Genomic DNA, 16133 nt, shown 5'->3' with positions numbered 1-16133 from the left:
ACACCACAAATATAAATTGAATTGAAGAGAAACTGACAGCACAATTCCATACATGTTTGCTCTATAGCAGTGCTTCTCAATTATTTTCTGTCATGCCCCCCCCCCCTAGGAAGAGGAAAACATTTCGCGCCCCCCGCGCGACTGTAAATAGTATCATCTGTCTATAAAATTGTTATAAGTACACCTCTACATAACACTGTATCCTGAGCCTCGCGCCCCCCCTGGGGGGCCTGCCCCACTATTTGAGAAGTACTGCTCTATAGGAATTCCCACTGGATTCCACTGGCCTTATTTCAAGTAATTTAGTACAGAATTGCAATCTGAATTCCTCCTTGTTGCTCAGATATGTCAATGTGAATTGAAATCCACTGAGCAATATCTGTTCATTTCCAACATTTTTTTGATTCTCCAGTACATAAGAAAACTCAAAAGGTGAAGCAGCGTGTTTCTGTACACAGAGTTCACACCCTCCACAAAATCTGTCCTCTTTCACATCTTCCTTGATTGTTAGGCTTAGGCCATGTTCCCACTGTGATTTAAAGCAAATTGCTGATCGAGTTATATGAATGTCGTTCCCATTTGAAACTGGTTCTGAAAAAAATCGCTCTTTCCTGACACTAGTTTTTTGGCAGTTTTTTTTAAATTGATTCTAAAGTGTGTTCAACAAATGGGAACGACAGATCTGAATCGCATCATTCTGGAGGGGAGGGACTAATGGAAGAGGGGTGTTCATCATCCCTCCTCAGTTTTTGGTAGATCCACCATTGCCCCCCCACTAGGGATGCCATATCCCGACTGGGGGCGGGACTTTCCCATTTTTTGCCTCCTGGGACGGTCCCGTCCCGTTTTTGCCCCTCCCCTGGGTTTGCCCTGGGTTGAGTTGGTCCCTGCCGCCGCCGTTGTGGCTACTGCCGCAGCAGCAGCAGCAGCTACAGCCGCTCTGCAGCTATTGCTGCCGACTGCCAGTCTGCCACCAATGTGGCCACTCTTGCGGCCGCTCCTGCTGTGGCCTTTGCAGCTCTCCGGCGCTTCCATTTTGCGCCCTGGGCTGCATTGCAAGCTCTTCCGTGGCCGTGTGCAGGGCTGAGCAGGGGCTCCTGCTCTTCAGGCTGGCTGGCCAATAGCTGGACAGCCTGCCCCTGCTGCAGGAGCCTGTGAAAGCTAGCAGGGGGCGGGGCTGTTCCAGCTCCACTCTCCCATTGGCCAGCCAGTCTCCAGAGGAGGAGCTTCTCTTCTTCCCCGCGCGGGCCCAAGGCTGAGCAGCATGGAGAGGCTTTACCAACAAGGTGCTTCCTCTTTCTTTTTTCACCCCCTTTCTCTTGTTCTTTCTTTTCCTCCTCCTCCTATTCTTTTTCTTCTCCTCTTCCTCTTCCCCCTCCTCCTCTTTTTATCTTTTTCCCTATTCTTCTTTTTCCTCCTTTCCTTCTTTCTCCTCCTACCCCCTTCCGCCTCTGCTGCTGCTGTTGTTGTTGTGTGTGCCCAACTCCCTCCTTGGCCAGGCCTGCATTTCCCAACAAGAGGGAAGCCAGGACTCGTGAGGGTCATGTGGGGGGAGGCTGAGAGGGAGGCACCAGGCAAAAGGGAGCCCAGGAGGGAGGAAGGGATGGGAGTGGCACCATCATGCTGCATCCACACTGGAGAAATAACCCAGTTTGGCTGGCAATGCTTTAACTCTTTTCTGACTCGAGGCTGTGGAATTCTGGGGGCTGGAGTGTGCTGTGGGGACCAGAACTCAAGGCCTTCATCACTTTTAACAGTGATAGTGATGATCATGAAGATGGTGATATTGATATTAGCCAGCTTCTGAGGCATGCGCTCACTGTTTGTTCATAAACCTCTGAAATATGCAAGAGGCAATGTTAAATAAAGCCATGTTCAATGCCCAAATGTGTGTCCTGTGTTTTTGGAATGGAGGGGGGTGGTTTGGGCAGAAAGGGAAGTACATTTCTGCCATCTGTCTAGGAATATATGCCAAAATGTCCTCCATTTTGATCATGCCTAAGAAACATGCATTTATATTAACATATTTTTAAAAATCATCAAATTTTTTCGCGTGTCCTCCATTTTTAAAAAGTGTGCCCTACATTTGAAAATGTTGTCCTACATTTGTCCCGGTTTGGAGGTCCTGACTTATGGCAACCCTACCCCCCACCCATCTCAGCTCTGTCTTTGTGCTTGTGGTGTAACCTATGGGCGCATGATTTTTAAAAAAAAATTGACAGAAGATTTGATTAATTGATTTTGCAACTACTTGCAATTACTCAGGTGGCAATCCAAGCAGTAGTTGCAAAACTAATGAATTGAATCTTCTATCAAATTTTTTAAAAAATATATAGTTCCCAAGCTGGGCTGCTGCTTACATCACTGATGACACGCAGATGATTGACATGCATTTTGAAGTGGCGCAAACTAGTGGGGATGACAATCATGCTAAAAAAGAAGCGATTACAAGGGGATAATGAAAAGATCTGCTTTCATGGGTACGATGGACCTTTTGGAATTGATTCACTGACACAGAGCTAAGGCAAATCACCAACTGTTTTAAATGTAAGTGGGAATGGGGCCTTAGATTGGAATAGCCCAACACGGCGGCTGCTGCCCTTTCTTATGCTGCCTCTGCCTCCTTTTGCACTGGTCCATCTCTTCTGAGCCAATGTAGGCACAATGAGACAATACAGAGTCTAGACTGAGTCCCAAAGAGAGAGTTTATTTATTTAGAGGCTCTCAGAGCAGTTTACAGATTGCTAATTTGACAGTTCCCTGCCCTCAGGTTTACAATCTAAAAATACATGACACAAAAGAAGAAGGGAATGGCAGTGGGGAAGGGGACACTGGCAGTTATTCTCTCCTTCCAAGGTCACAGCAGCTGGAATGAAGGGAGGATTCTCCAAGCAAGATGTGAAGGAAGATAGAATACACACCCTCTTACTTCCAGGGCAAGTTGTGTTCTGCCTTCCTTTATATGTAGCATGCTAGGAGGAGATGAAAGAAAGGGAGATAGATTGCCTCCTCCCCATCTTGTTTTTGTGCTATGATAGCAACAGTAGAAAGTGTCATAATATCATTTTCCTTTCAATGCAAAATGTTGCCTAAGAAATTTGCTCCCAAACAGCCAGTGCTAGATGTTAGAGTGTGATGCAGCTAGGCTTGCCATATCCCGCCAGGGGGCGGGACTTTCCCGGTTTGGGGCAGGTCCGCACGGTCCCACCCCGGTTTGGCCCCGCCCCCGGGACACACACCACCCACGTGACGGACACCAGGCAGGGCAAGGAGCCTCGCCTCCGTTCCCTGCTTGGCCTCCTCCGCTGGCGAGGGAGGCGGCCTGGCTCTGCTCCCTCCTTCCCGGCCTCTCTGGAGGCTTGGGCCTCCACAGAGGCCAGGAAAGGGAGTGGGGGCTGCCCGCGATCGCGCCGATCGCGCCTATCGCGGGTGCTCTCCTTCCTCCTTCCCGGCCTCTATAGAGGCCCAAGCCTCCACAGAGGCCAGGGAAGGGAGTGGGGGCCGCCCGCGATCGCGGCGATCGCAGCAATCGCGGGCACTCTCCTCCCTCCTTCCCGGCCTCTATGGAGGCCCAAGCCTCCACAGAGGCCAGGGAAGGGAGTGGGGGCCGCCCGCGATTACGCAGATCGCGGGCGCTCTCCTCCCTCCTTCCCGGCCTCTATGGAGGCCCAAGCCTCCACAGAGGCCAGGGAAGGGAGTGGGGGCCGGGAGGAGGCTGCTTCCCACCGCGGTGATCACCGTGATGAGGAGCAGCCCTTGCATCCTTCCCGGCCTGAGAGAAGGCCAAGGCTTCCTCCCAAGCCGGGAAGGAGCAGGAGGATAAGGTTTTAAAATGTAGGACCTTAAAAAAAAAAAAGTCCTACATTTTAAAGCCTTGTCCTACATTTGTCCCGGTTCGGTGCTCCTCAGTTATGGCAACCCTAGATGCAGCCATTTACTGGAATGCCTTAAGAAATACAGGGCAGCAGTTTTTATTCCTGACAAGATGCAGGTACTGTTACTACGTAGCATACCATAGAAAGGGCTATGTGAGCCAAGAGCTATTGACTGAGTGTCCAGCATATGAAAGAAGCAGAGTACATTGCTATAATGTATAATTAATGAAAAGCAAGAAGCCATCATTGGAGCAAGAAGAGTGGCATATGGGTATAACTCATCCCTCACACCAAGTGCTAGAAAAGAAGTTCTCATTCTCAAAAGGTTCAACTTTTAAAGGTAAAAGAATAGTTGTGTGAAATCTACAAAATAAAAATAAGTTATTGCTGGAACTGAATGAAGCATATGATGAGAAAAGGAAAGTATGCCTAGAGAAGGCAAGTGAGCATATGGGAAATTACTGGCATGTCTGCACTCTGAATGTCTACATGCCAGTGTGAGTTAAAAAAAAGTCTGCTTTAACATGAAAATATAAAACATACAGTGGATCCAAAACATACTGCAGAAATAATCCAGTTTGAGTCTGCTTTAAGTGCCCTGATTCAATGCTAGGGAATTCTGGAAACTATAGTTGTGTGTGACACATTCAGCCTTCTCTGTCAGATCCCCTGGATTAGGATGCAGCCCCTCTAGAGGGAATCTGATGGAAATTGAATTCTCAAGGGTATATAGTGTATAGAAAGTCCAAATGTGCAGGCCTGATTCTCCTCCCCACATTGCTAGGAGAACTGTTCAACCAGGTTACTAACAGGAGAAAATTTACTCCCTCAGTCCATTCCCAGCCTTTAGATATTTTCCCAGACTCAGATGAATGCAAAATTATCAAAGGTCCAAAGCACACTGCAGAAATAATCCAGTTTGAGTTTGCTTTAAGTGCCTGGGCTCAATGCTAGAGAATTCTGCGAACTATAGTTTTGTGAGACATTCAACCTTCTCTGTCAGATAGCTCTGGTGCCACAATAGACTAAACTTCTCCCTAGCACTGAGCCAGGGCCATTAAAGCAGTTTCAAACTGGATTATTTCTGCAGTGTGTTTTGGACCACAGTAAAAGGCATTTGCAATGATCCACTGTAATAGATAGATAGGTTTGTATCACAGGCTGAAAGGCAAGCAGAGAGGGAAACCAGTGGAATTCCCTTGGGGGAGTAGTTTCATAATTCTTGCTGCCATATGGGCCTTGGGAAGGTGGGGGAGGGAGGCTGATGAAATACACTTTATCTAGCCCCACTTTTCTTGAAGCCATTTTTAGGTGTGAATTTGTTCCTATGCCCAGATCAGAAACTGGCTTTCAAAAAAGATTATGGAAAAGCAGTTTGTAGGGGAGCTGCCTGCATGTAGAGGTTTCTCCCAGCAATCAAGGCCAAGTCACTTCTGTTCTTCAATACCTTCCCTATCTTTGTGGCCATGCCCAGAAGCCCTGAGGGACATTGAATGGAAATGTAGCATTGATGGAAGAGAAAATGGCAGGAAGGAGGGAGCAGGATGAATTCCAGCCAGAGACTGTGAGAAGTATAAGAAAGGGCACAAGCAAGAGGAATTAAAGTGTAAAGGTGCTCTCAGTCCTTCATATCCTACTCTCTGAAATTAATAAGTAAATGATGACAGGAGTCTTGCAGTATTCTGGATTTGCTGTCCTCAAAGGATCAGGTATAAAATCTCCTTTGTGTCTGGTAAGAGGAGAACCAATATGCTCCCTCCCTCCCACTGTCATCGCGGGTTTTAGCAAAGGTAATGCCTGCCAGAAGCTTAGTGGCCAGTAATAAGCTTCCTACTTCAATCAGAATCAGAAACACAAAATAGAATGCAATTGCTCTTGCATGATTATTAAACCATCTGCTCAGCTGGGGAACACAGCCTCCAAGATAGATGGTGCTCTGAGCCACAAACTCCTCCAGGACCAGGGCGCCAAAGCCACACTGGGAATTTGGGATGGTGCCATTTTCCCGTGGATCCAGGCAACAGGAAGCTGGAACACCACAGGCTTGCACACCTGGAGAGCTGCAGTTAAAATACCTGAAAATTAATAAATGAAAATGATCATTTTGTTTATTAGGGCAACATCGAGCTCCTGTCTCACTGCTAAGGTTCCTGCAGCATCCACATGTTTCTTGAGAAACACATCCATAGGACACCTAGAGAGAGAATGGTATCCCAACTAGTAAGGCTACTTTGTCTAAGGATCTCCTGATTTGATAAGGATCTGGAAATACAAAATGAAAAAAACCCATGCATGACCCGTAAGCTTAATGATTATACATAGGCAAGGCATGATGGGATGTTCAAAGTCTGGGGGACTATACCTTCTTCATCACTAACGCCATGGGGCCCGACCTCGATTAAGAAGAAGAACCCTCCCTCCAGTCCATCTGCCTTGGTCCAGGCCTCAGAGGGAGAGAAGAATGCTGGACCTGATCCCCCTCTCACCATTCCCTTTTCCTTTTGTGTCCTGTCTTTTCAGATTGTAAGCCTGAGGGCAGGGAACCCTCTATTATCCCCTCTGTTGTAAGCTACCCAGATTCCCAGTGATTGGGTGGCATATAGATAAATCCTATTATTATTATTATTATTATTATTATTATTATTATTATTATTAAGTGACAGTCATTGCATAGTCAGCTACAACAGTGCCCACAAGGACTCAGGATCATAGAAATTATTGAACATGGGACCTGAGGGGAAGCAGGTGCAAACTTAAACCTCAGGCTGAAGGAAGGAAGTGAACAGCTAAACCAGCAAGACAGTTTCTTACCCAAATGTCCCAGAGCAGTCAATGTAGTGTTTTCCAGCTCAATAGTTTAAGCAACAAAGGGGCAATGCTCCTGGGGATGATTAAACACTGTCTTGCTCCCAACTTCACAAGAACCAGGTCTATATGGCACCAGAGTCTTCACAATATACAGGAGTGAACTGGATCCTATCTCTTCCTTGGAAGCTGAAAGTAACAGGGCTACAAGGGAAGATAGCCATCTGTACTAGCTACTTGTGACGGGAATGCAGTGATGGAGGCATAATGAAGTTATATTTCAAAAGTAATATAATAAGGAAGAGGGAACTTAAATCACTGGTGTAACAAGAAAGGAACCAGAAACTGTTGCTCATTAAACCAGTGAATTTCCCTCTTCCTCATTATATTACTTTTGAAATGTAACTTCATTACGCCTCCATCACTGCATCCCCATCACAAGTAGCTAGTACAGACTACTTTCCCTTGTAACCCTGTTGCTTCCAGTTTGTAATCCTTTACAAGTAGCTGTGTCACTTGGAAAGGGTTACAAGCTGGAAGCAAATGGGAATCGATCTTAAATCTAGAGAAGTGTTTGCAAATGGGTCCTTTACAAGTAATCCTAGGGCTCAACAGACCACCCCGAAAGGGTGGGCTGCAGCCGCCCATTTTTGCAACTGAGGGAGCCCACAGCAACCAAACCCTGCAGGTTCCCTCTGCACCAAAAAGAACCTACTAAAAACAGGTTCTTCTTGGTGCGCATGGCCGCCGCCATAGTGCACCACTGGCGCACTGTTGCGCATCAATGACACAAGCACAGCAGCACGAGGTGCAGACGCTGCACCACACTTGCATCATCATGGTGGCCCCCATGTGGATGGGAGGCCGCCATGATGGCGCCACACCATGCGCTAGAGTTCAGGAGCATGCAGATATTCCACACTCCTGAGCCCTAATTTTGGCCCAGGCCGCTGCAAACCAGCAGTCTGTGCCAGGCCCTGTTACTTATAAAGGGCCTGTTTGCAAACACTTCTATAGATTTATGTCACTCAACTAACAGTTATGTTTTTTTTCCTCAAAAAAAGGAACAGAACAGCAAACATACACAAGTACTCTAATGAGCTGCTTTTAAACAATGTAACAAGTAACAGCAACATATTATTTTCCAAACACTACAACAGTAGTGGTAATTAATTACTTTTACAAAGCAGCTTTCCACATTGTGTTCTTCCATGCTGCTGAACAGGCAATTGCTACTGTTCTAACTGATAGTGCCAATTATCTATGAGCGTGCTTATGCAGTACCTGCTAAAAGCTGCTAAATCTGTTGATGAAATTTGGTTATTCATATAAAATAAGTTAGAAATTATCTAAGACTTCTTTCAAATAAAATCAGGAATACACCATTATGAAGAACAGGTAGCAACATCTAAGAGCAGACATCATACAAAAGGTTCTCCTTAGAGCTGGAACTATTTGCACGCTTCAGGGCTAATCCAGAGAAAATTGCTTATGCTTAAATTATTCACAGCTAATTTGCCCCATGAATGTGAGAGTAATTAGCAGTTTCTGGACTGGGTTTTTTTCCTAATAAAATTCTCACTTTAAATGAAATCAGCTAGGTTTTAATTAATCTAAAATTAGAGCGAGTAAGTAGATTGACACAGATTTGTAGTACCAGATGAAGCTCAAAGAAATATGAACACACCAGTGAACAAAGATAGGCATTAATCTCACCACATTTGCCTCCTGGTCTTTATCAGATTAACTGCAGGTATCCCTGCAAGAGATTTGAAGAGTTTCTAACCTCCTTTTTGGGCAGGGTTCTGGAGCATGTGATGGCCTCCCAACTCCAGGAGTTCTTGTATAGAATGGATTATCTAGATCCTTTTGAATCTGGCTTCAAGTCTGACTCTGGGACTAAAACAAGTTTGGTCACCTTGGTGGATGACCTATATAAGGAACTGGACAGGAGAATTGAGTTCTTGTTGGTTTGGCTGGACCTTTCAGAGGCTTTCCCAATACTATCAACCATGGTATCCTTAAGTTCTGTACCAGTTTGGAACAACTTGGAGGCACAGTTATTCCAGTCCTACTTGGAGAGGAGAACTAGGTGACATTGGGAGATTTCTGTTCTATCCCCAAAGCTGTTCATCTGTCAACACCCCCAGGGCTCAGTTTTGTCCCCACATGCTATTTGGCTTCTATGTGAAACCACTAGATGTTATCTGTAGTTTTGGAGTTCAGTGTCACCCTTATGCTGATGACATCCAACTCTCTCTCTTTCTGACCTAACATTAAGGATGCTTTTTCTATATTAAACCAGTGTCTGTTGTCAGTAATGCACTGGATGAGAGCAAACAAATTGAAACTTACCATATATACCGACCAACATGGGTTGGTGGATGACAGATCGAGACCTTATGTTTTCGGGCCAACCCTCTACAATTATTGGCTTGCTATATTTAATAAAGTTGTGGTCTTTTCTGCCAGTTTGTTGTCTGGTGTGTTTGTCCACCCTCCCTTATCTTCCACAGCAAATGGGACCGCTCGACTTACTGGACCGGTCCAGTTGCTGGGTCCAGAGGCAGGGTGGCTCCCTCCTGCACTGTGCCCAACGCAGTGGCGCAAAGCAGTGGTACTGCGGTGCTTCGGCCAGCCAGGAGTTAACTCCTCGGTCACCTGGGAGTGAAAGCGCCAGAGCATCATACCATGGTTGGCTGGGCCACTTCTGTGGACTACAACTCCCAGAAGCACCTGGGAGAGAAAGTGACCCATGATTGGTGGCCTGCGGAGGGCTGCAATGCCGGGATGGGCCAGGAGGTGGGCCGCCCATGCTTCCTGGGTGCTGACTGGCTGGCCGGCCTTTATCAGCCTGTGCCGGCAGACACTAGGCACCATTTTTGTTTGCCAGCTCCCACCCTTCCCTCCCTCGCAGGGTTTGTGCTTCACTTTCACAACTTTCTGAGGACAGCAGCATAGGTTTTGGAGCTGTTGGGCATGGTTTCCAGTGCTGCGGAGCACTGGATCGGGAATCCCATGGGACCCGGGGGTGCTGAGGAGTAGCGATGTCGCTAATGTGGGGGCAGCATAGAGATGGCGTTCCCTGGTGACAAGGGGCGAAGATGCACAGATGCGCATAACTGGCTCCCAAGGTGGCTGGACACTTTAAGCTGGTTCCCTCTGTCATCTCGAGGCCTGGCTGTGACCAGGCATTTTGGTTCATCGACGAACGTGGGTTGGTGGATGACAGATGCAGACCTTATGCTTTCGGGCCAACCCTCTACAATCATTGGCTTGCTGTATTTAATAAAGTTGTGGCCTTTTCTGCCAATTCATTGTCTGGTGTGTTTGTCCACCCATATGTTTGGCCTTTGGGGGCCAAACTTATGGAGTTTGATATGACCCATGGATAAGTTGAGGGTAAAACTTAGGAGCATATAACAAAGGAGCCAAAAGATGAAGCAAAGGAAAACAATGTCAAAGAATTTACAAAATTCTAGCAGACATAACTATGCTCACACTAAAGGCTGGATGGATGAGAGACCAGAGGGGAGTTAGTGCTTCCAGAACAAATTACTATCTTGCCTTTCACCAGGGGATGTTTTTCTTTCTTTCTTTCTTTCTTTCTTTATAAAAGTACAGTACTTATATTGAACCGTGGATAGATCAGTTTACTTTTTGGGGTCAATTCTTTAACTAAAATGTTTAGACTTATACATGACTATATACAGTAATTCAGATAAGACAGAGGTGCTCCTAGTTAGTTGGAAGGAAGGTCGGGGAATAGGGACTCAGTCTATATTTGATGGGATTACACTCTCCCTGAAATCTCAGGTTAGCAATTTGGCTGTACTCCTGTACTCTAATCTGAGTCTGGATGTCCAGGTTTTGGCAGTGGTCATGAGCATATTTGCACAGTTAAAACTAGTGTATCATTCCTTGAGATGTCAGATCTGGCCAGGACAATACATGCCTTGATTACATCCTATTTACTGTAATGCATGCTAAGTGGGGCTGCCTTTGAAAACTGTTTGAAAATTTCAGCAGCTCCGAAATGCTGCAGTTAGACTGCTTATTGGAGCTGGTTATGGGGAACGTATAACCCCCATCTCCAAAACAGCTTCTCTGGCTATCAGCCTGTTTCCAGTAGAATTCAAAGTTCTGGCTATGACATTTAAAGCCCAAAATGACAAGTCCAGAATATCTGAAAGACCATATCTCCTTAGATATGCCTGACCAAGTTTTAAGTTCTTCATGGAAAGGCTTTCTCTTCATCCCATCACCATCACAGGTAAGTTTGGTGAGGATATGGTCGAGAGCCTTCTCAGAAGCTGTTCCCAGGTTGTAGAATTTCCTCCTATGGGAGGTTTCATTGGCCCCACCTGTCCTTCCCTTTTGCTGGTAGGCGAAGATCTTATTCAGACAGGCCTTTGCCTTATAATTTATGTAATAGAAAAGGGGCTTGGTGGGCTTGTGTTTTTATCTTTTTTATTGCTTTTTAATTTTTAAATTATGTCTCATGTTTTTTTATTGTTTGACTCTTCTGTTTTTAGCTGAACTAACACTCAATTGGGTTTTTTAAACTTTTGCATGAGTAATGTGTTTTTTAAATCCTGTAGGCCACCTTGCATCCTGTTCAGAAAAGGGCAAGATATAAATCAAACAAATAATTAGGCCAGTGAATTAGTTCTGCAGGCCCTAGCCATGCTACCGAGAGAGTATCAGCAGAAGATTAATCCTGATATGAAAAAAAAGTTTAAGCAACCCAATCATATCTACAGTATAGTTCTTTGAACACAAGTTTCAATATGGTGTATTCTCTAACAAGCTGCAGAATGTTTGAACACACATTGCTGCCACAGAACAGTAAAGCAGTAGGTCAAGTGAAGATGGGGTAGAAATATAAGGTGGAGAAGCTGTTGGGAAGCAGGTTGAACTTTCTCTCCCTGCCAGTTTTTCTTTTGCAACTCCTTAGCCAGCTGCTTTTTTCTCCTAGACAATCTGAGAGACCCAACACCAGCCCAGATTGAGGACAAACAGCTTGGGTCAAAGCATGTGTGTAAGAGGGAAGGTGGGGAAGCCAGACAGAGATAGGCTAGGGAGCTGAAAAATGAAATTAAACTTCAGAGCCTTCTGTTGCTTGCTTCCTCTCTGCTGAAAGCCTTAACCATGGTTGTCCATAAGCTTTACTGTTAAGTGTATACAGGTTTGCTTCTATAATTGTCCATTTACATGGAATAATAATTTATCTGGTTAAATATTATTCAGCCTGGCAGCACTTTCACATTGAATCTGTAATACAAATGAATATGTCCTAGTTTTAGAAAACCAAACATAAAGCTTTTCTGAGATGAAGGGGCCATGAAGAGCCAGAGAGGAAGAATATGTCTGCGGAGCTGGGCTGTACTGTGCCAAACTGATAAGAACCTACTCCCAGCATTTCAGATTTGAAAACACCTTCATCCCAGAAATACTTATCATGACATTCCTGTAGTATTAGTGCTCTCCCACCCTTCCTAGCTATTGAAACAGTAAGACAGGAAGTACACTCCAAATAGATTTCTACTCACAGATTTGTTTTCCAGTCTAGGTAGGACTCCACTCCACAGCACTGTAAGCCTGACTGAATTTCATCCATAATGAACTGGAGATCTAGGTCATCTTGGTATCGTAGCACTGCCACCATGAGGGAATTTTGCAAGGAGGCCTTGATTTGGTTTCTTAGGGAAAAGAGTGTCATTCCACCAATGGTTTCCAGGATTACAAACATGATGATTCCTCCAGAAAAAAACTTCAAAAGGCAGGTGTTCTCAAAGAGGGCTCCTGTACAACCCAGTAGAGACATAGTGCTCACTGCTAGGCCCACTAATACAAAAAAGAGCATTGGGTCACTGCCCAAATGAGTTATCCGTTCACTTGCCAAGGACTCTTTGTCTGAAAGACCCCAGAGCCCTATAGCCAAAATGAGCAGTCCTGTAATGGAGAAAGCCAGGTTCCAAACAAGGGTAAAGTATTTAACACAACGAGTAAGTGAATCCAGGTGATGATGGGAAGAATGATGCAGACACCACTGTCCTTTCTGTTTTCTACTACAGCCAGCTTCTTCTCTACTGGGATTTGGAGGAGAGCCTTGTGCATCCAGATTGTCTGTCTGATCAACAAAGGAAGGAACCAGAAAATGTAGAATGCATGTCAGAGAGAGGGAACACAATTAAAAGGGATGCAGAGCTGATTTTTTTTCTTCCCATGCCATATTCTGATATATGCCTTAAAATCTCATGAATGTAGGGGACAAAACAACAGAGAAGAGCAGAGAAGAATAAAAAAAAATCAGGAATATTCTAACATTATGGCTGGATTAACATAAATTCAGTGGCAATTCATTCCATTTAAATAAAATGGAGACAGATGCATGAGTGTGTGCACATATAGTGGTGATACATATGATAATCTATGGGAAACACAAGTCTCTCTGTTATAAGTGAAAACTGTAAAATGAAGGGAGAAAGCTATCTGTAGCCTTGGCAGTCTAAAAGGGTGTAGCATTATGAAACGGTAACCTCACAAAAGAGAGAAAAGTGGTGAAGGAATGTTTCTTTAAACCATAGCACAATTCCACATGCAGTAATTTGGGAGTCACTCCCATTGAACTTAAAGGGGCTTGCTTTTGACTGTACAGATATAGGGCTATACTGCCAGTACTGTGTGTCTGAGTCAAATTGATGGGGAGGTGGGGAAGCAAAGAAAGCCCAGTGCTTAGATGCAACCAACCAACTGCCCCAGCTCAGATGGGAGTACTTACAGTAGATGGTTACTCTAGGCTGAGCTTCAACGAAGACTTTTACTGCTGAACAGATTTACATGGGAGGTACATAAACTGAGAAGGAATCATATGGCTTTTCAGAAAAATGTTTAACTGGAAGATTTTTCTTCACTTTAGATCAACAGATATGAGTTAGCTATTCATTTTTATGCAGCATGTTTATTTAAGAATTATGGATATGGGGCAGTTGAAAAGTCAATCAATAAACTCTTTTTGACATATCAATGTTAGTAATTATGAAGTGCTATGCTAATAATTTAGATGATTTCCAAGCATAGCCACTTGAACAAAACTGTAAGATAATTATAAATTTGATTTTATGTTTATTATGTTCATTCCAGCTGGCCAGTTCAATTTCATTCAGAAAATATTCCACTCTACATCACTGTTGAGAGGCTGTGGGCCAGAGGTAAAATTACAGGAGATAGTAATAGAATAGAGAACATATATGTGATCATCTTAAAAGGAAAAAGAAGCCATTTAAAGTATTCAAGGAAAGGCTGATGTGAGAAAAGTTGAATGCTTGTGCAAAGGGATCAAGGCAGATCAAAAGAATATAAGTGAGGAGAAAGATCCTCAGAGACTAAATTCTAATCATTAAATGAGAAAAAATATCAAACTACCAATCTTATTACATCAAGTTGTTCCCTTAAAAAAAAAAAAAGAAGACTTAGCCTGATAATGTAAGAGATTTCATGAGCTGAGAGGCTAATACCTAGTCCTTCAAAGACAGGGCTGGGCAAAGTGTGACTCTTCTGATACTGATGAATTACAACTCCTATCAGCCCTAACCAACACAACCAAGGGTAAAAAACATTGCAGTTCAGGTGATCTTGGGCAAGTCACATGCTATCATCCTCAGGGGAAGGCAATGGCAAACCTCCTCTGAACAAATCTTGCCAAGAAAACACCATGATAGGTCGCCTTATGGGCCCCATAAGTCAGAAACCTTGAAGGCACACAACAATAAACAACAACATCTGGAGATGCACATTTTGCCCACCTCCATCCTAAGCACCTCAATTTGGAGGAAAGTACCATTATATTTAGTGGGACCTACTTTATTTCCAAGTTAGTGTCTTTGCGATTAATTATTAATAATAAGATTCTCTACTCACCATTGAAAACAAACAGACTAGAAAGCAATACTATCTACAAAGAAGAAGGCCACAAGATCTTCAAAGACCAAACCCATTTTTTTCAAAAGCCAGGAACAACAACAACAACAAAACACACTGCAAATCCTTCTAATTACCTTTGGTAGCAAAGCTCTTGTTTCATTGTCTCCTTTTTTGTTGCTCTGAAAAGACAGTGCCTGCAGGAAAGTCCTGGAAAATGTAATAAGTTTCTTTGCCATATTTCCCAGGCTATAGTGTGGTTAATTTGAAATAATTTTGCACTGCTCTGTGCCAAATAAGAAAAAAACAACTAGACATCATAAGCCATACAAGGGAGGGAAACTTTAAAGCAAAGCCCCACAGTCATACTCATATCATGTGAGAAATCACATTTTGGGGCTTAAAGAGACTGACTCCTGCTTGCTGTGAATGTATTTAAGTGTAACCATTTACATGTAATTTGTTCAGGCTGTATATTCACAATGATGCTATATAACTGATTGCAATTCATAGCTGTACACTCAAACAGTTATATATTTAAGGACTGTTTCTGCTTTAAGGCCTTGAAAGACAGCAAATTTAAGCAGATTAAAATTGGATTTACCTCACCTTGCCCATTCACCATATTTGGTCAGACTCCTATCGTGGGGCCTGCTAAACATTATAAGGGTACTTTACAGAATATTGAACTTCTGTTCTATAGTTCAGCAGTGACTTTGGGCTTGTTTTGTGAATTTATAAAAGACATTCTGACCGAGAAATAGAATAAAAATGCTACAGGCAAGGGCTGTAGAATAGAAAATAGAAGAAATAGAATACAAATGCAACAGGCAAGGGCTGAATTCTAATCTAGAGACAGAGGTCCAGATTCACTGAACTGTGAATTTGCTTACTCTTGATTCCCCATCTGTAAAACATACTGACTTATACCATCACTATGATAAGTATTGAGTAAATCATTCCTCACCATGAAGCCCTACACATACAATAACTACACCCCCCCCCCTTCGTCAACCCTGTTTCGCCGGCATGAAATTTTATTATTTTTATTGAACTGTTTTTAATTAATTTTGTATGGTTTATTGTTGTACTGTTGTATAATTGCTGTTCACCGCCCTGATTTTAAGAAGGGCGGTATACAAATAAAATTATTATTATTATTATTATTATTATTATTATTATTATTATTATTATCGGTTGAATATTGGAATAGGTCTCTACAAGGATATCACCAGTAAACAAGATAATCTTCCAAACTCCCCCACTCTTCCCTGCAGGATTGCAAAATTCAGGAGATTGTGAGGCAATGGAGGCCATACATTCTGATTGGTTACCATTGCTGTGCCAATGTTAAGTATTAGTGATAGCTTCTTGGACACTTAACAGAGTTCAAAAAGCCTCTGCAGCAATGCCAAAGAGCGTACCTCCATTTCTAAAGGTAACTCATCAACTTCTTGCCATACAAACCTAAAATACTGAGGTTACGAACCACATTTACTCAGCTAATGAAATCAGTCAGCTATGATTTTG

General features: G+C 43.7%; 1 protein-coding gene across 1 annotated transcript; it reads right to left on the bottom strand.

The window, feature by feature from the left end:
* Positions 1-4918: 4918 nt before the first annotated feature.
* TSPAN10 (tetraspanin 10) lies at positions 4919-15031 on the bottom strand. The gene is made up of 3 exons (XM_042452517.1): positions 14741-15031; positions 12233-12813; positions 4919-5950 (listed from the first exon to the last, which is right to left on the bottom strand). Exons 1-3 carry the CDS (start codon positions 14840-14842, stop codon positions 5581-5583), a joined length of 1053 nt encoding a protein of 350 aa, XP_042308451.1. The 5' UTR covers positions 14843-15031; the 3' UTR covers positions 4919-5580.
* Between the last annotated feature and the right edge of the window lie 1102 nt (positions 15032-16133).

Source organism: Sceloporus undulatus, chromosome 2 (genome assembly GCF_019175285.1).
Source record: "Sceloporus undulatus isolate JIND9_A2432 ecotype Alabama chromosome 2, SceUnd_v1.1, whole genome shotgun sequence".
Taxonomy (NCBI): Eukaryota; Metazoa; Chordata; class Lepidosauria; order Squamata; family Phrynosomatidae; genus Sceloporus; species Sceloporus undulatus.
This window is presented reverse-complemented; position numbering and strand designations above follow the sequence as displayed.